This window comes from Elephas maximus, chromosome 3 (assembly GCF_024166365.1).
Source record: "Elephas maximus indicus isolate mEleMax1 chromosome 3, mEleMax1 primary haplotype, whole genome shotgun sequence".
Lineage (NCBI taxonomy): Eukaryota > Metazoa > Chordata > Mammalia > Proboscidea > Elephantidae > Elephas > Elephas maximus.
This window is the reverse complement of record NC_064821.1, coordinates 135444248-135472238: the sequence shown is the minus strand read 5'-3', so window position 1 is coordinate 135472238 and position 27991 is coordinate 135444248. Positions and strand designations below refer to the sequence as shown.

The 27991-nt window shown below is 39.1% G+C and overlaps 1 protein-coding gene across 1 annotated transcript in view; it reads left to right on the top strand.

Annotated features, from left to right (window-relative positions):
• The window catches only part of COL24A1 (collagen type XXIV alpha 1 chain), a 362779-nt gene that overhangs the window by 113465 nt on the left and 221323 nt on the right, over positions 1-27991 (top strand). The window contains exon 19 of the mRNA XM_049875555.1: positions 27147-27200. Coding sequence (XP_049731512.1) covers positions 27147-27200 — 54 coding nt within the window. The remainder of the gene's footprint in view (positions 1-27146; positions 27201-27991) is intronic.

The following is a 27991-nucleotide window of genomic DNA, read 5'->3' as shown; positions in this document are numbered from 1 at the left end:
TCTAAGATGCATCAATTGGTCTCAACCCACCTGGAGCAAAGGAGAATGAAGAACACCAAGGACACAAGATGATTACGAGCCAAAGAAACAGAAAGGGCCACATGAACCAGAGACTACATTATCCTGAGACCAGAAGAACTAGATGATGCCTGGCTACAACCAATGACTGCCCTCACAGGGAACATAACAGAGAACCCCTGAGGGAGCAGGAGAGCAGTGAGATGCAGACCCCAAATTCTCAGAAGACCAGACTTAATGGTCTGACTGAGAGTAGAAGGACCCTGGTGGTCATGGCCCCCAGACCTTCTGTTGGCTCAGGACAGGAGCCATTCCCGAATCCAACTCTTCAGACATGGATTGGACTGGACAATGGGTTGAAGAGGGATGCTGGTGAGGAGTGAGCTTCTTGGATCAGGTGGACACTTGAGACTATGTTGGCATCTCCTGCCTAGAAGGGAGATGAGAGGGTGGAGGGTGTTAGAAGCTGGCGAAAAGGACATGAAAAGAGAGAGTGGAGGGAGGGAGCAGGCTGTCTCATTAGGGGGAGAGTAATTGGGAGTGTGTAGCAAGGTGTATATGAGTTTTTGTGTGAGAGACTGACTTGATTTGTAAACTTTCACTTAAAGCACAATAAAAATTATTAAAAAAGAATGATGTTGGCTATTGGCTTTCTATATATGCCCTTTATCATGTTGAGGAGTTTCCCTTCTGTACCTCCTTTAATGAGACCTTTTATCAGGCATGGGTATTAGACTTTATCAAATGCCCTTTCTGTGTTGATTGAAACGATCTTGTGATTCTTTTGTTTTATTTATGCAATAGGTTACATTGATTGATTTTCTTATGTTGAACCATCCTGCATAACTGGTATGAATCCCACTTGGTTGGGGTGAATTATTTTTTTTATATGATGCTGAATTCTATTGGCTAGAATTTTGTTGAGGACTTTTGCATCTTTATTCGTGAGAGAGATTTGTCTGTAATTTTTTTTTTTTTTTTTTTTTTTTGTGGTGTCTTTGCCTGGTTTCAATGTCAGGGTTATGCTGGCTTCATGGAATGAATTTGGAAGTATCCCTTCCTTTTCTGTGTTTTGAATATTAGAGGTTTGAATTCCCTTTTCTTCTGTTCAGTAGTTTTAGTGCCTTTTCTTCTACTAGAAGGTCATCTTATGTTTTCTTTTGGTCTTTTTCTGGAAACAGCTTGCCCCCTTTTTAAAAAAAATATGTTTGGTTATTTGCTGTTGTCTTCCAGAAATTTAAGAATTATTTTCTTTGTTTATTGATTGTAGATTTGTTTATTTCATCCTGTTTTTTTGTTTTATTTGGTTATGTCTGGGCAGGCGGGTTGGGCATGCTTTGTTGCTTGCTTGTCTGTGAGCATGATACTTCTCACTACATGGTCCAGGTAGGCAGGGGTGTTTGCTAAGCTGTGGTGTAGCAGGGCAGGCCCAGCAGGTTGGGGGAGGTCTGCAGATGGGTCATTTACAGCACATACTGGGGCCAGTGGGGTGGGACCAGGAGGCAGTGCAGGGTGGGGTCCAGTGATCAGCACTGGTTTCATGCAGGGGTGCAGTGCTCAGTGCACGGCACAGATAGGCAGAAGGGAAGGGAGAGGTTGTGATGTGTGGGTGAGAGAAAGAGGAGAAAGAAGAGAGAAAAACAGAAGCAATAAATAAATAAAATGGAGGCACAATAGAATTCAAAGGGTGGGAATGGGGCAAACCCAACGAGGCCAAGTGGTGTAGTTCATCCAGTCAAGAAGGGGCATGGGTGATGCACAGTGCTAGGTGATCAGGAGAAAGGAAATGAAAGAAATGACAAAGAAAGAAAACAACAACAACCAAATATGGTGCTGGGGGAGCAGGCCCTTGGGGGTGGAGTGGAATTGGGGTGGCAGTGAGCTGATGCATCTCTCACCAGGTGGCATGGCACAGTCTGTTAGAAAGGTGTGTATGCAGTGCAGGGCCTAGGCCAGAGAAAGAAGGAAAAAGGAGAAGGGGAAAGATAAATAAAAATTAAATATATCGTGCTGAGGGAGCTGACTTGGGTAGGCTGTGTGCCAGAGGCTCTCTAGCCAAGCACTACAGCACAGCCTGTCAAGAAGGGGAGGGGAGGCAGTGCACGGGTCTAGGTGGATGGGAGTAAGGAAAGGAAGGAAGGGAGAGTGAGAGAAGAAACAACAAAAAGAGGAAAGAGAAAACACAAAGAAATGGTGCTGAGGGACCCTGCTGGTGGGGGTGGTGAAAACCAAGGAAGCTGTGTGCCTGTGGCTCTGTAGCTGAGTGGTGTGGCACAGCTCATCAAGAAGGGGCAGGGATGGCACATGGGGCTAGCTAGGTGGGAGAAAGGAGAGGAAGGACAGGAGAGAGAGAAAAACAAACAAAAAATGGCACTGAGGGAGCCTGTTGGTGGGGTGGTGTGGGCCCAGGGAGGACATGTGTTGGTGGTTCTCTGCCAAGCTGTGTGACACAGCCCATCAGGAAGGAGTGGTTACAGCACATGGAGCTAGCTGGGAAGGAGAAAGGAAAGGAAGGATGGGAGAGAGAGAGAAGAAACCCAGAAGAAACACAAATTAAATAAAATGGTGCTGAAGAGGCCTGCACGTGGGAGTGGCATGGACCCGGCGAGGACTGTGCTGGTGGCTCTTCAGCTGAGTGATGTGACATACCCCATCAAGAAGGGACAGGGATGGCACACAGGGCTAGTTGGGTGGGAGAAAGGAAAGGAAGGATGGCAGAGAGGTAGAGAAAAAAAAATGGCCCTGAGGGAGTCTGTTAATGAGGTGGCACAGACCTGGGGTGGCCTTGTGCCGATGGCTCTCTAGCCAAGAGGTGTGGCACAGCCCATCAAGAAGGGGTGGGGAGGTACACATGGCTAGCTGGGCAAGAGAAGGGAAAGGTAGGAAGGGATAGAAGAAACCAAGAAGAAAAATAAAAATGGTGGTGGCACAGACCTGTGGAGGTAGTGTGCCTATGGCTCTCTAGCCAAGTGGTGTGGCACAGCCCATCAACAAGGGGTGGGGTGGCATACTTGGCTAGTTGAGTGGGAGAAAGGAAAGGAAGGAAGGGAGAGAGGGAGAGCAATAACAAAAGCTAGAAAAACAAAAACAAAAAAAATGGCACTGAAGGAGCCAGCCAGTGGGGGTAGGGTGGACCTAGGAGGCAGTGAGCTGGTGTCTCTCTGGTGGAGCGACCATGGCCTGTTGGGAAGCAGCAGAGGCTGCACAGAGAAAAGAAGGGTGGGGGGTGGGAAAACTGTATCCCTGGTTACTGGGTCCTCTGTCTCTTGTTGGGAGCTCTGTGAAATTGCCTTCCTGTACTCTCTGTCCACTGTTCTTGGTAACTGAGGTCCAAGACGGCGAATCCATGCCACGTTAGCTAGTAGGGGAACTCCACTCCATAGCTCTCCTCCTTCTCTGTTCTCTGTCAGTTTCTTATTCCTTTCGGTGCTTGATGGAGTTTTATCCCTTAATTTGATGCTTAGGGCTCCAGGATTGCCCTTTATATCTGTTTTTTTTTTTTTTTTTTAGTTTTTCGGGTCTTAGCTTCAGGGAGAAGGCATGGTGCTTCTGTCTATAGTGAAGTGTTGGTTCTGCCTCCTTGAACACTCATTTTTTTTAGCTTCTTGTTTTAAAATACTTTCAGACTTCCAGAAGAGTTACAAAAAGTATTCTGAAAGCCCAGAAAGTATATAAAAATCTACACTTAGTGAAGTGGACTAGCCTTCTGCCCTTTCTCCATCCCCCTATTCTTTTTCACAATGTTCCCACCCACCCCCTGAGGTAACCAGTCTCGTTAGTTTCTGGTTATCCTTCGTGTGTGTGTGTGTGTGTGTGTGTGTGTGTGTGTGTGTATTATTTGTTTAATAAGTACATATATATGTATTTTCTTATTTATACTTTTTTTCTTACACAAAATATTGTATACTGTAGATGTTCTTTTGCACTTTTTAAAAAAAAAATTAACAATGTATCCTGGAAATGATGGCAAATCCGTTCATAGAGCCCTTTTTTCATTCAATTTTATAGTTGCATTGTACTCCATCGTGTCAATGTATCATAGTTTATTTAGTCACTCTGTTGTTGTTGTTGTTGTTGTTGTTGTTAGGTACCATCGAGTCAGTTCCCACTCACAGCAACCCTGTGTACAACAGAACAAAGCACTGCCTGATCCTGTGTGCCATCCTCACAATTGTTATGTTTGAGCCCATTGTTGCAGCCACTGTGTCAGTTCATTTTGTCAAAGGTCTTCCTCTTTTTTGCTGACTCTCTGCTTTACCAAGCACGATGTCCTTCAACAGGGAGTGATCTCTCCTGATAACATGTCCAAAGTACGTGAGACAAAATCTCACCATATTTGCTTCCAAGGAGTGCTCTGGTGTATTTCTTCCAAAACAGACTTGTTCATTCTTCTGGCAGTCCATGGTGTATTCAGTATTCTTCACAACACCATAATTGAAAGGCATCATTTCTTCTTGGTCTCCCTTATTCGTTGTCCAAGTTTTGCATACCTATGAGGCAATTGAATATATCATGGCTTGGGTTAGGTGTACCTTAGTCCTCAAAGTGACATCTTAGTTTTTTAACACTTTAAAGAGGTCTTTTTCTGCAGATTTGCCCAGTGCAATATGTCATTTGACTTTCTGACTGCTGCTTCTATGGGTTTTGATAGTGGATCCAAGTAAAATGAAATCCTTGACAACATCAATCTTTTCTCCATTTATCATGATGTTGTTTACTGATCCAGTTGTTAGGATTTTTATTTTCTTTATGTTGAGGTGTAATTTAGGCTGAAAGCTGTAGTCTTTGATCTTCATCAGTAAGTACTTCAAGTCCTCTTCCCTTTCAGCAAGCAAGATTGTGTCATCTGCATATTGGAGGTTGTTAATGAGTCTTCCACCAATCCTGTTGCCATATTCTTCTTCATATAGTCCAGCCTCTTGGATTATTTGCTCAGCATGCAGATTGAATAAGTGTGGTGAAAGGATACAACTCTAACACAGACCTTTCCTCCTTTTAAACCAAGCAGTATCCCCTTGTTCTATTCAAATAACTACCTCTTGGTCTATGTACAGGTTCCTCATGAGCACAATGAAGTGTTCTGGAATTCTTATTCTTCCCAGTGTTATCCATAATTTGTTATGGTCCACACAGTCAAATGCCTTTGCACCGTCAATAAAACACACATAAACATCTGGTATTCTGTCATAGATTGAATTATGTCCCCCCAAAAATGTGTGTATCAATTTGGCTGGGCCATGATTCTTAGTATTGTGTGGTTGTCCTACATTTTGTGATTGTAATTTTATGTTAAAGAGGACTAGGGTGGGATTGTAACACCCTTACTAATGTCATATCCCTGATCCAATGTAAAGGTAGTTTCTCTGGGGTGTGGCCTGCACTGCTTTTTATCTTACAAGAGATAAAAAGAAAGCAGTGCTAGGAGTAGAGCGTACCCGATGGACCCACGGTCCCTGCACAGAGAAGCTCCTAGTCCGGGGGGAAGATTGATGTGAAGGCCAACAGGGAGAAAGCCTTCCCCTGGAGCTGACCCCCTGAATTTGGACTTTTAGCCTCCTTTACTGTGAGGAAATAAGTTTCTCTTTGTTAAAGCCATCCACTTATGGCATTTCTGTTATAGTAGCCTTAGATGTACCTTTGAAACCACTTTTGAATGATATTTACAGAAAAATTTTACTTGCATGTGATATTGATTATATTGTTCGGTAATTTCCACATTCTGTTAAAAAAAAAAAATTAGATCCCCTTTATTTGGTATTTTGACCACAGAATCCTTCAATATTGCAACTCGAGGCTTGAATTTTTTCTTCAGTTCTTTCAGCTGAGACATGTTCTTCCCTTTTGGTTTTCTAACTTCAGGTCTTTGCACATTTCATTATAATATTTTACTTTGTCTTCCCCAGCTGTCCTTTGAAATCTTCTGTTCAACTCTTTTACTTCATGCTTTCTTCCATTCACTTTAGCTACTCAGCGTTGAAGAGGAAGTCTCAGAGTCTCTTCTGACATTCATTTTGGTCTTTTTTTCCTTTCCTGTCTTTTTAATGACCTCTTTTTTCTTTATGTATGTTTTCCTTGATGTCTTCCGATAAGTCGTCTGATCTTCGGTCATTAGTGTTCAGCGCATCAAATCTTTTCTTAAGATGGTCTCTAAATTCAAGTGGAATGTACTCAAGGTCGTACTTTAGCTCTCATGAACTTGTTTCAGTTTTCTTCAGCTTGAACTTGCATATGACCAGTTGATGGTCTGTTCCACAGTCAGCCTCTGATCTTGTTCTGATTGATCATATTGATCTTTTTCATGGTCTCTTTCCACACACATAGTCAATATGATTCCTGTGTATTCCATCTCACAAAGTCCACATGTATAAAAAAAACATTTATGTTGTTGAAAAAGGTATTTGCAATGAAAGAAGTCATTGGTCTTGCACAATAATATCATGTGACCTTTAGTGTCATTTCTATCACCAAGGCCATATTTTCCTACTACCAATCCTTCATTTACAACTTTTGCATTCCAATCACCAGTAATTGTCGATGCATTTTGATTGCATGTTTAATCAATTTCAGACTGCAGAATCTGGTAAAAATCTTCACTTTTCTCATCTTTGGCATTAGTGACTGGTGCATAAATTTGAGTAATAGTCGTATTAACTGGTCTTTGTAGACATATGGTAGCGTTGTACTTCAGGATAGATCTTGAATTGTTCTTTTTGATGATGAATGCAATGCCATTAGTCTTCAATTTATCATTCCTAATAATTTTTTTTTTTTTTAATAGTATACCATATGATCGTCCAATTCAAAATGGCCAATACCAGTCCATTTCAGCTCACCAATGCCTAGGAAACCCTGGTGGCACAGTGGTTAAGAGTTCAGCTGTTAACCAAAAGGTCAGGTTGAATCCTTGGAAACTCCCCAGGGGCAGTTCTACTCTATCCTATAGGGTTGCTTTGAGTCAGACTCGAGGGCAACGGGTTTTCTTAATGCTTAAAATATCGTTCTTTATGCGTTCTATTTCATTTTTGACTACTTCCAATCTTCCTAGATTCATACTTCCTACATTCCATGTTCTGATTATTAGTGGATGTTTACAGCTATTTCTTCTCATTCTGAGCCGTGCCTCATCAGCAAATGAGGATCCCAAAACCTTGACTCCATCCATGTTATTAAGGTCAACTCTACTTTGAGGAGGCAGCTCTTGAATAATTCATGGAACATTGGAACTGTCTCATTTGTGAGGCTTTGGTAGAATCCCCTGTGAAACCTTCTGGGATTGATGCTTTTGTGATGGTGGTGGGAGGTAGTTTCTTGGTAACTTTATTTCTTCTGTGGAAAGTAGAGTGTTTAAGCATTCTATCTCACACCACCAGAGTATCCCTTATATGGTTAGTTTTGTTAAACTGTATTTCCCTAGGAAATTATCTGTTTCACCTGGGTTTTCAAATTTATTTCTATATATTTCTGCAAAGGAGTGTCTTATGGTTTTTAATTTTTTGTTTCAATAGATATTTCCAATGTGTCATTTAAATTTTTTTTATATTTGTGCTTTCTCCTTTTTTTTCTTGATTAGTCTAATGTTTTATATAGTTCGTTATTTTTTCTCAAAAAGTCCTGTGATTTTGATTTTTTAATTAAGTCTTCTATATTTCTCTTCCCTATATCATTAATTTCTCTTTTTATATTTATTACTGTTTTGGGATTTTTTGTTTGTTTATGTTGTTCTTTTTCTAATATTTTTGAGCTGGAAATTTTATTTTCTTTCTTTTTATTCATAAAATTGCTAAGGGCTATGACTTTTCCTCTGGTTACTGCTTTAAATGTATCCCATAGATTCTGATATGGAGTATTTTTATTACCATTTAAAAAAAATATTTTGTAATTTCATTTGTGGAAACCCTGGTGGTGTAGTGGTTAAGTGCTATGGCTGCTAACCAAAGGGTCAGCAGTTCGAATCCACCAGGCACGCCTTGGAAACTCTATGGGGCAGTTCTACTCTGTCCTATAGGGTCGCTATGAGTCAGAATCGACTTGACAGCACTGGGTTTTTTTTTTTTTTGAATTTCATTTGTATTGCCCTTTTTATCCAGGAGTTATTTAAATAGCAGTTTTAAAATTTCCAGGTGGGAGAGTCTTTTTCATTTTGATTTTGTTAATAACTTCTTGCCTTTTTTTTGCATTATGTTCAGAAACCGTAGCTCCGTTTTATGGAAATTACCGATGTTTTCTTTGTGACCTAATATATAATTACTTTTTGTGAATATTCAATGTGTACTTGATAAGAAGGTATGTTTTTAGCATCAAGTGTAAAGTTTGACATATAAGGATTTATTTGCTATTCCTTATTGATTATGTCACTCAGTCCTGCTCTTTTATCACTTATCTATCTGTGTTAATCAGATGGGCCATGGCCACTGTGTACTGGCTTACCCTGGGACCACGACTGATGCTTATCCTCTCCCTCCACCACTATTCATTGTAAATTCCCCTCGCCCTTGCCTATCACCTCAGCAAGTATTGGTGGCTTACTTTGTGCTATAACTTAAACTTTCATTCCTGAAGGGTTTGGACTTTTGATAGTAATACCAAGAGGTGCCCATGCATATCACCTAAATTCTATACATATTCTTCCCTGCCTTTATTGTAAAGCAGTCCTGCCTTCTTCTGTTTATCATGGTTAATTACTCTTGACAGTATCATGGTTAATTACTCTCCTCTTTTTGCTTGCTCATACATGGTCACAAAAAGTACAAAGTGCCTGGTGAGAGTGATAATTTCTAGTTCAGTGGAACCTTTGCTATGTCTCCTGTCAAGAGATAATCCCCTTTGGGTAACAGGATCTCCAACCCTACAAAGCCCAGAGTTGTGGGGATGGGAAGCAGAAATACAGTGTGTCATTGAAATGATGATAAATAGGACCACACCTGCCTTACTCTTTGGTTCCCAGACTCATATATCCTTCCTATTAGAAAGCAATCACCATATAGAGATCTTTGATTTATTAAACACATCATGTCCCAAAGGGTGTACTCCATTCTGTCATCGTGTTTTCTCTAAGCTAGTACTTCAGTTAAAAAAAAACCAGAACCCAGTGCCATCGAGTCGATTCCATTATACCTTTAAAAGTCCATTCCAGTGTTCTGTAAGGATGGCTGCCACCCAATGGTACAGGATTAAAACCAGTGCATCATTTTATCAACCCATTACTGCATGGTCCTCTGGTCAGATGCTATACCCTGTTCGGTTCCATGGCTGTGAACCAGGGATTCGGTAAGTCCCTAAATGGTGGTGCTGGCCAAAGCTCTAAAGACAGGAAAGGCAAAATCTTCCTAGAATAGGTATCTATTCCTGTGAAGATAAACTGCAGTCATTAAAGATTGGAAGGGGCCAGTGCAATAAATTTGCAACCAAGTGCTGGCTGGTCTTCTTAAGAAATGGTGCTATGTTAAAGGCTCTGTGTTACTCTTTGCTGCTGTCAGGTTGGACCTTCAGAGGCAACAGTAGCTATATCAGCCTCGGTAAGTGGTAGTCCCATCCTGTTGGACCCACACATAGCCTCCGTTTCTGCTACAATGTCCACTCCATTCTTGTGCTTCTCGTGTAAGTTCTGGGGTAGCTAGGGATGAAAGCTGGCTAATATCAGCTGGCTGAATCATTTTGTCTACTTGGGTTTTCAGTGCCTTTTCCATGGTGTATGCTTCCTGATCGGCATTAATGTGTGGTACGAAAATCTTTACACTTTGTGCCTGATCCCACATGTCTATCCTTATAACTATATATCAGATCTCCTTTTCTCTATTCTTTTACTTCTTTTCTTCCCAGGCCCCTGACCAGAAGCCAGGCAACCGGCTACTACCCAGAGGTCTATAATCCATATATACTCACAATTCAGGCTACTTCTCTTTTCACACAAATCAAACAACCAAGTGCACTGCTCACAGCTCTATCCATTAAAAAGATTTATTTTTCTCTTGTTATTCAGCGCCACCCTGAGTGTGGCTTTAATGCAGTTATAGCCCATTTTTAACTTGTACCCGCTTACCAAGCTAACTCATCCATAAACTAAGCTCAGGCTTTTTCCTCCTTTTCCAATTGGTTGTGCAGAACCTGCCTCCCTACCGTGATCCACAAACCCTTATATACAACCCAGGAGAGGGACCTGATGCAGTGACCTCTTTCTGCACCTTAACTTTGCCCTCTGGCCCTATTTGGGGTCAGTGCTGGGTGCAGCATTCTCACCTTACAATGGACTGATGTCTGGGCCCATCTGAATTTATGATTTGGCAGGTCCAACAGAACCCAGTTTTTAAGTTCCAGATGTGTGATCATTTGGTATCCCATGATCAAGCATTCTGCCTCTACCAGGGTCCAGTAACACTATAAACTGCTTTTCAAAGGGCGCATTATTTTCTGATGTAGATGGCATGGACAGAATCCAGACTCCCAATGTCCAGCTATTAATTATTGTTTCACTGGAGTTCGCCATAAGCTCCGACATGCATCTTTTCCTAGCCTGAAACCTCCAATGCCATAGAGTCTTCTGGATTAAATGGTCTAAGTGGCAGGGCTGATTGTACTATGGCCTGAACTTAAGATATTGTCCTTTCCTGGCAGCCTTCAGTGTCACCTGGTATATGGGCTAGAACAGTATTCATAGGTGTAAAATGTTTCACCTCCAGGGCCCAAAGAGGTCACCCCAGTACTGTCCTTCCTTCTTTGTGGTGGAGTATGTACGATGCAGCTACTTGCCTTTTGCCTTGAAGGGAATATTCCAGTACACCCTTGATTACTGGAATCTTAAAGACTTCAGTGAAGTGGCTAGTCCCTGAATCTTTCTAGGGTTATCTCCTACAATCTGGCGTACATGCGTCTTAACCACTTCTTCCTCATCCTGTTCAGTCAGCATGATTTCTTGGATATAATGGATTAGCGTGATATTCTATGGCATGTTCTGAAGGTCTAGATATCTTCACACTATATTATTATGACAGAAACAAGAGAGTTAACATAGCAAAGCTGTAAGTAAATATTGTTGTCCACCCCACATGAACGTAAACTGTTTTTTTTTCTTAATTCTCTGTTTTAGTTGAGAAGAGTGCGTTTCTCAAGTCTGTCGTATACTATGTATGTGAGGCTTTATATCTACTCTAGCAATGTTATATCTGCAAAGCAGCTACGATTGGGACAGTGGTAATATACAGCCATTCTCCATAACCCATCAAATTTCCACAGGGGCCAGAGTGGAGAATCAAACAGTGCTATGATAGGGACCATCACCTCCTACATCTTTTAGTCTTTAATCATGGCACTAATCTCTGTTATCCCTCTGACAATGCGATTAGCAGGCACAGAGATGTGAGTGATTGGCTGGTCCTCAGAACCTGAAGATTCACCTAGCTAAAGGGGAATCCCTAGCTTTTAGGCTCCTCTTTAAACCAAAACCCATTGCTGTCAAGTCGATTCTGACTCATAGCAACCCTATAAGACAGAGTAGAGCTGCCTCATAGGGTTTCCAAGGAGCAGCTGGTAGATTCAAACTCTGGGCCTTTTGGATAGTAGCCAAGTTCTTAATCACTATGGCACCAGGGCTTCTCTTTAGACAATTCAGTTTTAACTATTATTTTTCAATAGTGCAATCTTCAGAGAAAATTGTAAAATAGTGAAAGCACTTTTTTATGGGTATCCATTGAAAATTTATCACTCACTAAAAAAAAAAAAAAAAAAATTGCTGAGGTAAATTAGATTAGGTCCCTAACTTGAAGAAGCTTTTATTTAAGAAATCAATATTTCAGTTCAGACTATGCGAAAGCCTCCACTGCCTGTATTTATTTATCCCTTTCACAAGTATCAGGATTGATTAGTTTTGATAAAATAAAACAAAAAAAAAATGAAAATCAGGTCAATATCTGAAAGTCTAGACTAAGTGCAATCCTCAGAGAAAATTACAAAATAGTCTGTGTCTTAGAAAAGCATATAAATATATAGAGAGGGATTTATATCAAGGAAATGGCTCACACGGTTGTAGAAGCTGAAACGTCCCAAGTCTGTGGGTTAGGATAGAAGCTTCTCCTGATTCATGTAGCCAGAGGGGCTGGCAAACCCAAGATCAGTAGGTTGGAGGGCACCGCTATTGTTCATAGACTGTGAAGATCAACGGATTCCAAAGATCGGCAGGCAAGACGACAGGTAAGCTATTAGCTTAAATCCCAAGAACCAGAGGTCAGATAAACAGGAGCCAACTGTAGGATCCAGAACAAGCAAAAGCCCAAAAGTGTTCAACTGATTGGCTACTCAGAGCAGATCCCATCAAGAAGGTGATCATATAATATCAAATCTCATCATGGAAGTGATCACACCATCATACTACTATCAAACCACTAAGAATCATGGCCCAGCCAAGTTGACACACAACCTTAACCATCACACCCTATCTTTCTATACGCCTTCCCTCTTGAGTATCAGTTCTTGTCCATTTCAAACAACCATCATGCTCTTTTACTTTCTGTAATTTTCCCTTACTTTCTATCAAAGCCTGTTTTTAGGGAAATACCCCCAAAATATAATTAACTCCATGCAATAAATGATTAACGTGTTACTGAAATATAATCTCCTTTCAAAGATGTTTATAGTTTAACACTAAACAGAAATCTAAATATGATGCAACATGCCTCTAATTGTAGAGTTTGGGGTGTCATTAGCAAATGGGGGAAAATGTGTGGGTGATTGGAAATTTTGATACTCCTCAAACTAATCATACCATACAAGTTGTCATCTACTCTCCCATTGAAGCTGGACAAAACTGGCTAGTGTTTCTTGCTAGTAAGGAAGCTCAGATAGATCTTCATTAGAGGTGTTGACAGCAAAGCACTCTTAAGTTTGTAGTCATCAGTTCTCAGTATTTGCCATTGCCATTGAAGAGTACTATTTACCATTAAAGACCATCTGAACAAATGTCATTTCAAACCACTTCAAAGTTTTTTTTCCTACTTCTTGTTTCAGTTATTCTAGGCAAATTGTTAAATTGTTGTAGCAAAGAAGTAGATAAATCTTTGCATTTAGTTCTTTACAGAAGTGTATTAGAGGTATCTGTCCCAAGATTTAAAAAAAAAAAAAAATCATGTGCTTTTAAAACATAAGATTTAAATTTTTTCCAAACTGATTTTTTTTATCTGCTTTTAATAAAAAAAAGAAATATGCAGTATAGAAATCTTTCATATTTATTTAAGCATAGTAGTATACACTCTGGGCAGTAACCTCAGCTCTGGGAGCCAACCACTTTCTAATGTGGTAGCAGGATAATTAGAATGTTTGTTGATTCAGCTGTTAACCTCCCTGGGCTACAGAGATTGCCAAGTAGCTGAATTTTGGATGATGTTCCTGGTAAATTGGGCCAGTTGTTTGCTATAATAATGAGCTGCAACCACTAACTCACAGAGATACCAGAAGTGGTCAAGCACTGGCTCCTTTTTTTCCACCAGGGTGGCCTTCATTAGAGAAAAAGACAGACTGAAGTTAGCTTGGAGAGTCTCCTCATATTAAGCAAAGACATGCTTCTAAATGTCCGTTTTAGCAGCTCAGTGGACTTAACTGAAATAAGGCAGCCTGTGGCCAGCTGTATAAATTGATTAGAAAATAGTGTTAATATATTTCTTTCACTTAAGTCAATTACTTCTTTATTATGTTTTATGACTTGGGTTTGGTTGAGTATTTTGGTGGCGTTACTGTTATTCAAAAGTGGTGCCGAAAGAGAACACGTGATTGAATCAGTCAATACAAAGAGTAATGAGTTTCTACTGTTTGCAAAGTTGTGCCTAGTAAGTACTGTGGGATATATAAAAAATAAGATTATCTATAATGTTGGGATATTTGCAATCTAGTTGGGAAAAACAAGATATATACAAAAATGTTAGGTGATGGTAAAGGCAGTATGTGAGAATTAAATAGTTGTTATGGTTCAGTGGGCTCATGGAAGTAGCAGTCAAGAAATCAAACATTACATTGGGCAAATCAGTTGCAAAAGGCCTCTTTAAAGTGTTAAAAAACAAAGATGTCACTTTGAGGACTAAGGTGTGCCTGACCCAAACCATGGTATTTCCAGTCACCTCATATGCACGGGAAAGCTAGACAATGAATAAGGAAGACCAAAGAAGAATTGACTCCTTTGGATTATGGTGTTGGCAAAGAATATTGAATATACATACCATGGACTGCCAGAAGAACAAACAAACCTGTCTTGGAAAAAGTACAGCCAGCACACTCCTCAAAAGCAAGGACGGTGAGACTTCATCTCACGTACTTTGGACACACTATTAGGAGAGACCAGTCCCTGGAGGACATCTGGATTAGTGCCCAGAACTTATACTACTATGCTTAAATAAATATGAAAGATTTCTATACTGCATATTTCTTTTTTGTTAAGAGCAGATAAAAAATCAGTATGGAAAAAATTTAAATCTTATGTTTTAAAAGCACATGATTTTTTTTTAATCTTGGGTCACCTCTAATACTTGCACTTCTTGGTAAAGTAGATGGTCAGCAAAAAAGATGGGCTGACACAGTGGCTGCAACAATGGGCTCAAGCATAACAATGATTCTGTGGATGGCACAGGACAGGGCAGTGTTTCTTCTGTTTTACATAGTATTGCTATGAGTTGGAACCGACTTGGCAGCATCTAACAACAATGACAATGGTTCAGTGGTTGTAGAGAAATTAACATAAAATGGAAGGATTAGGGAAGGGTTCATGGAAAAGATGGACCTTCAATTAGACTGCTTGTAAATAAATGACAGGAAGATGGGAGGGCATTCCAAACAGGGTGAATCACATGAACAAAGCCTAGAGATCCAGGTAATATGCATGTGATGCAGGTAATACAGTGAAACTGACTAGCTGATGCAGACTCTTTGTGTGGGTATAGAGTGAGAGATAAGGTTATAAAAATAGCTTGCTGCCAAAATGCATAAGATTTCAGGTTATGTCAGAGGCAGAGCATTTACTAATTAGGTAGTCTGGCCTAATATCACAGTTCTTGTATTGTGAAAAAATATGGAACCTGCTCACTCATCTCCCAAGTGAACCAGCCAAAGTTCTATTGATTTGCCTGATTTTTGCCCATAAAAAACCCAAAACCAAACCTGTTGCTCTCGAGTCTATTCTGAGTCATAGCAACCTTATAGGACAGAGTAGAACTGCCTCATAGGGTCCCACAGAGCAGCTGGTGGATTCGAACTGCTGACCTTTTTGGTTAGCAGCCAAATGCTTAACCACTGTACCACCAGGGCTCCTTTTGCTCATAGTGGTCACAAATTTCTCTCCTTTCATGCTCAGTGTAGGTGGGAATCTCTGTAACCGTTGTCTGAAAGGAGGTGGAATTTTCTGCCTGCCCGGGACAAATGTTAGTACCAGTTGTTAACAATGAGGCAGATCTGACACCGACCACCAAATTGATGAGGAGAGTTAGCAACAACTAGGGCAACTGTCTTTGAACATACTTGTCCTGCAGCCATCTCCTCAGTTCCTCCTCTTAACAGTAAGTGGAGAACCATTTATTGCCCAATTGACCATACATGTTCACTGTATGGTTAGCATGTTGCTACTGATTCCCATGGATTTCCCTCAAATCCCACTATTCAGCTTGTGAGGCCCTCATCCTTCGTTTTGCAGAAAGCTACGTCCTCTGCCAGTATCCACATTGCAAACACTATCAGGAACTGTGTAGGGTCCGAGATTTTATTCTACTTGCAAGCCAACAAGTTAGTCTGCCAATTTTGTGGATTCTGGTAGAAGATATGAGACTCCTGGGTAAGGGACAAAGAACAGTTTATTACTTTCAGCAATAACAATATCCAGAGTATCAGCATTTTTTCACTGGTTCACTGAGCACCAGCTCCCAAAGGGTGACATGAAGAAAGCTAGATGACGATTGCATATGCTATGGTTTGGACTGTGTAAGTGGAACCCTGAGCTTAGGTAAAACAAGTCTTTTAAAATGGGCAGTCATGAAAGATAATGTGCTCCAGGAGACATTATCTCTATATTAGACAGTAAGCCTACCTGTTTTTTTTTTTTTTTTTGCTGCAGAAGAAGGTGCTATCTTTCTCTTTTTGATATAAAACCACTCCCTAAAACAACAGATGGAACAATAGACGGTGAGTCCCCCACTTGCAAGATGTGCACAGATGCAAGGGACACATGGAGAATTATCTTCCAGCAACATGTTGAATTAGCTGTCGACGGTATTAAGATGGATAAGATACCTTATTTTCCACCATGAGCTCACATTTTATTGGAATAGAGGAACATGTCCATAATTACCATATACTGTGATTAGTGCTAAATTCCAATATTAACAATTCTATTTTTTATAGTAATATAAAGGAGCAACCTACTGATTCTGACTGATGGGGATGATGAAAGTCTTCATACACCATGTTACATTTGAATTGGTAAAAAAATTATGCTGTGGAGGAGCCTAGGGCAGGGAGTCAAGGAAGACTTGTAGAAACCATGGTTGCATGAACAGAGACTTAAAGAATTAGTAGGGATTTATCAAATGTAAACAGAGGGCAAAGACATTCCAGCAGAGGGAACAGCATTTGTAAAGACGCACATTTATGGGAAAGCTGTTGTTGTTGTTGTTAGGTGCCGTAGAGTCAGTTCTACGGCATAGCGACCCTATGCACAACAGAACGAAACACTGCCCAGTCCTGAGCCATCCTTATAATCATTGCTATGCTTGAGCTCATTGTTGCAGCCACTGTGTCAATCCACCTCGTTGAGAGTCTTCCTCTTTTCTGCTGACCCTATACTCTGCCAAGCATGATGTCCTTCTCCAGGGACTGATCCCTCCTGACAACGTGTCCAAAGTATGTAGGACGCAGTCTCGCTATCGTTGCTTCAAATGAGCATTCTGGCTGTACTTCTTCTAAGACAGATTTGTTTGTTCTTTTGGCAGTCCATGGTATATTCAATATTCTTCGCCAACACCACAATTCAAAGGCATCAACTCTTCTTCAGTCTTCCTTATTCATTGTCCAGCTTTCACGTGCATATGATGCAGTTGAAAATACCATGGCTTGGGTCAGGCACACCTTAGTCTTCAAGGTGACATCTTTGCTCTTCATCACTTTAAAGAGGTCCTTTGCAGCAAATTTACCCAATGCAATGCGTCTTTTGATTTCTGGAGTGCTGCTTCCATAGCTGTTGATTATGGATCCAAGTAAAATGAAATCCTTGAGAACTTCAATCTTTTCTCCGTTAATTATGATGTTGCTCATTGGTCCAGTTGTGAGGATTTTTGTTTCCTTTATGTTGAGGTGCATTCCATACTGAAGGCTGTGGTCTTTGATCTTCATTAGTAAGTGCTTCAAGTCCTCTTCACTTTCAGCAAGCAAGGTCGTGTCATCTCCATAACACAGGTTGTTAATGAGTCTTCTAAAAATCCTGATGCCTCATTCCTCTTCATGTAGTCCGGCTCCTTGTGTTATCTGCTCAGCATACAGATTGAATAGGTGTGGAGAAAGAATACAACCCTGATGCACGCCTTTCCTGACTTTAAACCAATCAGTATCCCCTTGTTCTGTCTGAACAACTGCCTCTTGATCTATGTAAAGGTTCCTCATGAGCACAATTAAGTGTTCTGGAATTCCCATTCTTTACAATGTTATCCATAATTTGTTATGATCCACACAGTTGAATGCCTTTGCATAGTCAATAAAACCCAGGTAAACATCCTTCTGGTATTCTCTGCTTTAAGCCAGGATCCATCTGACAAGCTAAGTATATTTAAAGAATTGCAAGAAGTTCAGTGTATGAGCCAGGTCTCTTTTATTGAAAGTGACAGAAACCTAACAAACCATTTTAAGCAAAAAGTAAGAAATTTATTGGCTAATGTAATCAGGAAGTCCCGCAATACATGTGCCTAGAAGTTTGACTGGATACAGGAGCTAAATGAATATAATCAAGACACTCTCCATCTTTTAGCCTTACTTATCTTTGTTGGCTTCATTCATAGGAACACACTGGAAAAGATGGCCATTGGCAACTGTAGGCTTATATTGCCCTCAGAACTAGCAATCTTAGCAAAAAGAAAGCACTGTTCTTTCCTCGTAGCTCCAGCAAAATTTTTTAGGAGAACTTCAGCCAATCTGGCTTGAGTCACATAACCATCTTTAAATCAGTCACAGCAGCCATGGGACTATAATACTGTCATTGGCAAGATTTTGGTCATTTTCCTATCGCTGGATACAAGGGTGGAGACTAGAAACACATGGGCTGATAATTGGTGAAGAGTGGTTGTCCAAAGACATGCTGAGCAGATTTTCTTAAATGTCCTTTATATTCCACATCTCTGGTGCCCAGTGGTTCACATATACCCTTCTGCCCACTTATGAAAATGCCTCTGCCTAAGATATTACAGCTACCTATGTCGCCAAAAATATGTCCTCCATTCTCCAAAGGAAGAGGACCCAATGTATTGGCTAATTATTGCTTACATTTCCAAGGCCAGGGTCTCTGAGTGATGTGCATTCTTCTCAGTGATGCTTCAGTATACTTTTACATCTCAACTAACTAGTATATAATTTTGGAAAGAAAATAAGATATTAATTCCATTTAGAAAAACAGACAATGGTAAACAACACAGAGTGACCCCAGGCTCATGGCCCTGTATCTAGAACAAAAGGAGTCATATATGCCAGTTCCCCATAACTATAAATCTGCTTTTTTAAATCACCTAATTTCTACTCCCTTAAACAGATGTGGAAAGGATTCTGGTAATTGGGATACTTCCGGCAGTGAACTGAGCGAAGGGGAATTAGAAAAGCGCAGAAGGACCCTTTTGGAGCAACTGGATGATGATCAATAAATTATACCAAATATAAAAAAAAAAAAAAACAGTTGTATATATACACACTGAAAGGGAGAATCTTTGAGATACAGTCTCCAAAATACACATTCTCTGAAGCCAGGGGATTTTTAAAATTTTTTCATGCCTAGTCAAAGAACAATGCCTGACACATGTTAACTATGTTTTGAATAATGAATTGATTTTCTTTAAGACACAAGAATCTTAAATGAATCAAATATATAGATTATAAATACCTAAAATGATACTTATTCAAACCTAAGCATCAAATAATTATCAGTCTGTTACCTCTAAAACCATCCAAAAATTAAACTTCACTGATTTTGTCTGAGGACAACTATAATGAATAAATTCTGCTTTCTCTCAAATTTTTAAAAATTGTTGCCTACCAAAAAGCAAATGGATATCTAACACACCAATCTAACACCCCAACTGCCTTTTTAAAATAGGTTTATTAAGGTATAATTGATATACAGTATTTATATTGTACGATTTGATAGTTTTTGACTTATGTATAACCCATGAAACTATCAACAAAGTCAAGATAGTGAACATGTCCATCAGACTCAAAAACATCCTTGTTCACCTTGGTAATCCCACCCTTCTGCTCCTCTGCCTCTCTCTAGACTACCATTCTGATCTTCTTTTTGTCACAATAGATTAATTTGTGTTTTCTGAAGTTTTAATATAAAATTTCATAGAGTATGTACTCTTTTGTGTGTGTTGGGGGAGGGGCGGGGCCTGGCTTCTTGTACTTAGCATAATGCATTTGAGATTGATCCAGGTTACTACACCCAGGTGGTTCCATTTTATAGATATACCAAATTAGTTCACCCATTGGATTTATGTATCTGTGAATTGTTTATTTACCATTTTCAATTGTGAGGATTATATATTTCAGTAGAAAACAGAGACTTTATCACTCCTCTTGGAGAACTAGAATGCTCGGAGTACTATATATTTGCTCTGTTAGGAGATTGTAGCTTCTAAGCTTCTGGTTACCGCCAGAATAAGAATTACGATATTTTATTTTAAGATTTCCCAGGAAACTAATGGAATCTGTTAGCATTTGGTTCCAAGGCTCTCCTTTAAAATGCATCCAGCTTCAGTGATTAGAAACAATTAAACTTTGTTTTTACTGCAGAGAATGCTGAGTCAACTCTTTTTAGTATAGAAAACAGATGTGAGGGGTTTAAATATAGAACACACATTATTTTTAAAGCTACTTCAGTTTTCTGCTTCTTGGTCAAAATTGGTGATCAAACTATTTGTATTAAAAAAAAATTTTTTTTTTTTTTAGAAGTCAGGCTACAATTCCTTTTTTCTCACTTAAGCATTACATTTTCAACTGTGATGTAATAACCTAGCTGAGATAATGAAGCACATTATAGGAGAAAATATTTTGACTTTCAAATGTTTTCCAAATTATTTTAAATTTAAATTAAAAAGTAATTAGAGTATCTTTATCATATTTTTGTTTTTACTTTTCTTCCAGTATAGTTTTATGTCTGTAATTAAAAAAAATAAAAGCGTAGACTCTGAATTATACTTTTTATCTTTCAGTCTATAAGCTTTCTGAAATGTAGCTACTTGGCAAAGAAGTTCAGGTCCTGTCATTTGATTTTACATTTAAACAGTAAATTTGAGTGTTTAAAGAAAAAAGATTTATTTTATAGAAATATGTTATTAAAATTCAGGTTATTTGGTCTAACTTTGATATATTTTTAAAATGTATTATTGAAAAGGTGAGCTCTCTACTTGGCAGCAACCCAGGTATGAATTTTTCAAATAATGAAATGTTCTTTGGTCAAGTTTCTAAGCTATCCTATATGAGAAGGAAACAGTTTTTTTCCTCTTTTAGTAACTGTCCCAATAAGTTTCTTGAGATTTTCAAGTTTTATATTTAAAATTAAAGCTTTAATGTTAATATTAAAATTATTATATGACTATAGCACAAGATTATATTTGTTGACATCGGTTGTTTCCTATTCCTCTTGTCTTTGGCGCTTAATGCCTTTTAAGGATCCCTTTACTGATATTTTAAAAAATATCAGAGACTTACACATATACTCAGTATTCCAAGCTTGCCCAGAAGTCACCTCAATAACTTTTTTCTTACTGTTTTACTATAAACACAGACACACAAAACTATATGAAATAAATGTATGACTAAATTATTATAAGGTAGACTTTCTTGTAACAACTACCCCAAACACAAAAAACCAAACCTATTGCTGTCAACTTGATTCCAACTCATAACAACCCTGTGGGACAGAGTAGAACTGCCCCATAGGGTTTCCAAGGAGTGGCTGGTGGATTCAAACTGCCAGCCTTTGGTTAGCAGCCAAACTCTTAGCCACTGTGCCACCAGGGCGCCTGTAACAACCGCACAGGTCTCAAGTAGAACTTTGCAGTTTCCCCCAGAAGCCTTTATGTGTCCCAACCCAAACACAAGCCCCTCTCTCCTCCCAAAAGTAACCAGTTCTTTGTTGTTTCTCTTTTATAATTTATCACTGAAGCGTGCACCTTTAAAAAGTGGAGTTTAATCTGGCCTTTTGTTTGTTTGTTTTATTTGCCATTTTGTAATATACAAATTCTCTCTGCATTCCTTTTTCTCCCCTTACAATTTAGTTGTTGAAGAACCCAGTCATTTGACCTGTAGAGTTTCCCACAGTGTGGATTTTGCTAATTATATTCTCATGGTATATTTTCATGTGTTTCTCAGTCCTCTGTATTTCCTGAAAATTGGTAGTTACGTACAGAGGGTTGATCAGATTCAGATTTGTTTGTTTTCGGCAAGACTACAAGTGGTGGTGTGTTCTTTCATTAGAAAGAGCATAATGTCTAACAAGGTCTTTTTTTGTGATGTTAGCGACATTAATACTCAGTGCCTAAGTCCGTTAGATTATTTGGGGAGTTGCAAAATGGTGATATTCTTATTCTGATATTTCTTTTTCATTTATTGGCTGGAGTACATCCCCTCATCTACTATTTGGTTGCTAGTAACATGGTACATAATTACACTATATTACAGAGTAGAACTACCCCACGGGATTTCCTAGGAGCCGTGGTAGTGCACTGGTTAAGAGCTTGACCACTAACCAAAATGTTGGCAGTTCAAATCCACCGGCCACTCTTTAGAAACCCTACGGGGCGGTTCTACTCTGTCCTATAGGGTTGCTATGAGTTGGAATCAACTCGACGGCAGTGGGTTTTTTGTTTGTTTGTTTGTTTTATAATCTTTATGGGAGCAGATTGCCAGGTCTTTCCTCCCGTGGAGCAGCTGGTGGGTTCCAACTGCCTACCTTTTGCTTAGCAGTTGAGCATTTAACCACTACACCAAATAGGCTTGCTGTGAGTTGGAATCGGCACACAACCATAATAACAATATAGTACATGGACTCCCTGGGTGGTGTAAACAGTTAACATACTCAGCTGCTACCCAAAAGATTGGAAGTTTGAATCCACACAGAAGTGTTTTGGAAGAAAGTCCTGGCATTCTGCTTCCAAAAAATCAGCCATTGAAAACTCTGTGGAGCACAGCTCTACTCTGACACACATCATGTCACCATGAGTCTAAATCAACTAGATAGCAACTAATTGTTTTAATATATGTCATGGATTGAATTGTGTCCCCTAAAAAATCTCAACTCAGCTGGGCCATGATTCTCAATTTTATGTGATTTTCCTATATGTTGTAAATCCTATCACTGTGATATAATAAGATGGATTAGTGGCAGTTATATTGATGAGGTCTACAAGATTAGGTAGTGTCTTAAGCCAATCTCTTTTGAGATTTAAAAGACAGAAGTGGGCAGAGAGGCATGGGGACCTCATACCAACAAGAAAGCAGTGCCAAGAGCAGAGCACGTCCTTTGAACATGAGGTTCCTGTGCTGAGATGCTCCCAGACCAAGAAAAGACTGATTAGAAGGACTTCCTCCAGACCTGACAGAAAGAAAGCCTTCCCCTGGAGCCGGCACCCTGAATTCAGACTTATAGCCTACTGGACTGTGAGAGAATAAACTTCTCTTTGTTAAAGCCATCCACTTGTGGTATTTCTGTTATAGCAGCACTAAATGACTAAGACAATAGAGTACATATAGAAAAGGAAGAATAAATGTTTGATTCTTTTCCAGTGTTCAAGATAATGAATTGACCCTTTCATCTCCTGAACAGGATAGTTTTTTGTTTTGCTTTTCAGTATCATTATGATTTTATGAATATAAACGTATTTGATGTATTTCAAACAAACAAACAAAAAAAAAACCCAGGGCTGTCAAATCGATTCCGACTTATAGTGACCCTATAGGTCAGAGTAGAACTGCCCCATAGAGTTTCCAAGGAGCACCTGGCAGATTTGAACTGCTGACCCTTTGGTTGGCAGCCATAGCACTTAACCACTATGCCACCGTATTTCAGTCCATTGCAATTATTATACATATTAAAGTCCATATTGTCCCATATCTGGCCAGTGGGATCGTCTTCAAGATTTCACTGAGCTATTTTAATATGACCTGAGTTTTGATGCCTTTGATAGCTTTCTGCTATGGCATGGTGTTCCAGGCTCACATAGAGGATGGACAGGAATTATGAAATCTCTCCATGGGAATGCTCTGAACCAGTGGTTGTAAACAGCTACCCAGAGGCCAGACATAGTACCCTTTTGTTAAAAGAATCAAACAAGTCATTCATTCAACATAAAGTTTATTTGTTTTTAGCACTTACTATATGCTAGCTGTTCTATTAGTTTCTGGGGATGTAGTAATGAATAAAACATAAAACTGCTTCAAGGAGTTTGCAATCACATGAGGAAGACAAAGGAAGCCATAACACTATGTTAAATGACTTCATAGGGCTCCAGTATCCTGTGCAAGTTCATAGAAGGGACCTGACTCAGGGTGTGGGGGTCAAAAAAAGATCCGTAAGTAATATATTATTCAATCTTTTATTTAAAATGTAAGTGTTTCAGGCGAAGAAAGATAAAACAAGATTATTCAAGACAGAAACAATATGGGCAAAATTCCCAAAGTAAAAGAGAATGTACACTTTCAAAATACTGAATGCTAGATGGAAGGGAATAAAGTAGAGAGATAAATAGAGACCAATCCATGAAGACCTTGTAAACCATGTGTTAAAGACCTTGGATTTTATTCTGAGGCCAGTAACATAGGAGCATGATCAGATTTTCATAGAATGATCCGTCTGATTACAGAGTGAAAAAGGGGGATGGGAACAAGAATAAAAGCAAAGAGAGGAGTTTGGAGGCTGGTAGAGTAAACTGGGCTAAAGACAGTAGTTTGTGCTAGCTTAGTGGCAGCAGGAATTGAGAAAAGTGGCTCAGACTGACAGGGAATTAACAGGTGAAATGAACGGGCTTCATGAATGATTGGACAATGGTGGTGGTGGTAAGGCAAAAGCGCTCAGAGATGATGTACAGCTTTTTCACTTGGAAATTGGCAGGTAGGGGTAAGATTCATTGAAATAGTGGGCCCAGGATGAGAGAGGAGAAGGTATAATGGAAAGATGATGAGTTCAATTTTGGACTACTAGTTAGCAGAAACCCTGGTGGAATAATGGTTAAATGCTATGGCAGCTAACCAAAAGGTTGGCAGTTCAAATCCACCAGGCGCTCCTTGGGACCGCTATGGGGCGGTTCTACTCTGTCCTATAGGGTTGCTATTAGTCGGAATCGACTCGATGGCAATGGGTTTAGTTAGTGGCAGAGTGGAAACTAAAAAACGAGTATTTTATTAAAGTTCAGAGGAATTTTCCCTCATTAAGCATACTAACAAAGAATGTGTTAGAAAGGATATGAAATTATCAGGAACAGAATCTAATTTTTTTGTTGTTGCCATGTTGGCAAACTTTAACATAGAAGAACATGATTCCCTTTAATTAATAAAGCATTCAACCACAGCCTGTATTAAACATTCTATTCCAAAACTTCCAGAAATGTAATCCTGTTACCAGTTTTTCTGTTTCCAGTGCGTTTTCTCTTGCTAAAAATGTCACTAAGCAACTTTTTTCTCCACAGAATCCAAGTTTTAAATCAATGAGCCCTGATGGTGCAGTGATTAAGCTCTTGGTTGTTAACAGAAAGGTCGGTGGTTTGAATCCACCAGCTGCTCTGTGGGAGAAAGACGTGGCAGTCTGCTTCCATAAAGATTACAGCCTCAGAAATCCTATGCGGCAATTCTTCTTTGCTTTTAAAGATGCTGGTTCTTATATTTTCCTTTTTATTCCTTTGTCCCTGTCAATTTTCCTGTGGAACTTTATTTTTACAATTTTTATTATAATTTTATATGTGTGGGAAACACTGAAACAGCTTTTTTCTGTGACAAAATCAATATAAGTGAAACCACAATTATTAGTTTATTATCGGTATTAAAATAGATCAAGATGTATTAAAACTAATTATTTCTGTGAGAATTTTAATCTAACCATCTTATTAGAACAACATTCTAGGCCTTTTCCCAGCCCAGATTTTACTTAACACTCTGTTCCATTTCTATTTCTTGAGCCAATTGCTTTAGACTGCAAAATTATAACTTCCGAAAAGGTAGAACTATGATTCTTATGCAATATAACACAAACATGGATCAAAGATTTTATGCAACTCATTGATTTATCATGGCCAGTAAGATGTAAAGACCAGTTTAAAGAACATTTGAGAAGCTAAGCACATATAAACAATTAAATATGGGAATGCTAGGATAAAATACCTGGGTTAGATACAAACCTGGTTGTTGTTGTTGTTAGGTGCTGTTGAGTAGGTTCCAACTTATAGCAGCCCCATGTACAACAGAATGAAACACTGCCCAGCCCTGCACCATTCTCACAATCATTGTTATATTTGAGCCCATTGTTGCAGTCACTGTGTCACTCTTATTTCATTGAGAGTCTTCCTCGCTTTTGCTGACCTTCTTCTTTACCAAGCATGATGTCCTTTTCTAGGAACTGGTCCCTCCTGATAACATGTCCAAAGTATGTGAGATATAGTCTCACCATCCTTGCTTCTAAGGAATATTCTGGCTGTATTTCTTCCAAGACAGATTTGTCCACTCTTTTGGCAGTCCATGGTATATATTCAGTATTCTTCACCAATACCACAATTCAAAGGTGTCAGTTGTTTAGTCTTCCTTATTCATCATCCGGCCTCCACATGCATATAAGGCGATTGAAAACAGCGTGACTTGGTCAGGCACACCTTAGTCTTCAAGGTGACATCTTTGCTTTTCAACGCTTTAGAGAGGTCTTTTGCAGCAGATTTGCCCGTTGCAATGCGTCTTTGATTTCTTGACTGCTGCTACTGTGCTCATTGATTGGGGGATCCAAGTAAAACAAAATCCTTGACAACTTCAGTCTTTTCTCCGTTTATCTTGATGTTGCTTATTGGTCCAGTTGTGAGGATTTTTGTTTTCTTTTTGTTGTGTAATCCATACTGAAGGCTATGGTCTTTGGTCTTCATCAGTAAGTGCTTCAAGTCCTCTTCACTTTCAGCAAGCAAGGTTGTGTCATCTGCATAACACAGGTTGTTAATGAGTCTTCCTCTAATCCTGATGCCCCGGTCTTCTTCATATAGTCCACCTTCTCAGATTATTTGCTCAGCATACAGATTGAATAGGTATGGTGAAAGGATACAGCCCTGACGCACACCTTTCCTGACTTTACGCCACACAGTATCCCCCTGATCTGTTTGAATGTCTACCTCTTGATCTATGTGTAGGTTCCTCATGATCACAACTAACAGACCTGGTTAATAGCCTACATATTAATCCATAATCTTTGGGATTATGTTTTCACCAGACAGGAGTTGTTTGCATTTCTACCAGAAGTTATTTGCAAATCTACAAGTTAACAAATAGTGAGTAAAGAATGAGTCAAACAAAGTATATTCTCCTAATCCTCCAGTGGCCCTGTGTCCCATATGGCACTGAAAGGACATGTCACACCTCTTTCCTTCCAAGCTGTGGGTAATTTTTAAATTAAGATTTCCACTTTCATAGACTGAACTAGGGGATTTATTTTGAGTCTGAGAATTGCTTATGAATGACTGATGAAGTAATTTTTTAGTATGATTTATAAATTTTATATTCCAATCTTAAACAACTGCTTAATTTAATGAGTCTTTAATATTGCATTTTTGAGAAGTATAAGTTGCTTTAACTTGACCTAAAATAAAGACAAAGGGAATTTTTAGATGCTTAATAGATTTAAGCCAAGTTGCTACAGAATAAAATGTCTACTTTTTTATATTCCTTAGGGTTTTCCAGGAGATATTGGGATTCCTGGACAAAACGGCCCTGAAGGACCAAAGGTAAAAAGAAAATGAACAAAGCACTATACTAAAGAGCTGTGATGTCTAGAGTTTTCTAACCTCAAATCTCAATAAATGGGGGGAAAAAAAGATTTTACAGGTATCAGAACATTTGTGTATACTTTGAGCCATCTCTGGTGCATTTAATAAACTTTGTGCAATTTGTTTCAACATGACCAGGAAATAGTTTACATGTCTGCTTATTCCTTGGGTACCCTTTGTTTATTAGGAGTACATTATCAAATCTCTTGGGTTCAGGTAATTGAACATGATTTTCGTGGCTTAGTATAGGCTTAGATTAGGGTGACGATATTCGAAAAGCAAGTAAATCACTCAAAAAGAATTACTTAGAAGAGATTTAAAAATCCCTAAAAAGCCATAGCATACAATAAATGGATGCAATTTTTGTAGCCACAAAAACTCTATAGGGCTCATAAAATATCCAGTGATTAAAATAAAGCCTTGTGGTATCCTGGGACCACTCCATAGCACAAAAAACCTGAAGAAACATAAGCATTCTTAACTGCCTTTGCTGTTGTTGTGTATGTATGCTAGGGATTATTCATAGAAAAATCTTAAATACCAAGTTTTGCCAGCCAGGCTGGTGTAGAACGGACATTGTACGCAAATAAAGCATTGTTAATAAAGACATGGAAGGATGAGATGGCCTGAAGTTTGGAAGATTGGCAAGTTATGAAGTGTAGCTGGTATGGGAGGTATTGTGAGTGGAGAGAAAATGATACATAATAAGATGAAGCTGGAAAGATAATTAAAAATAGCTGTATTTGTTA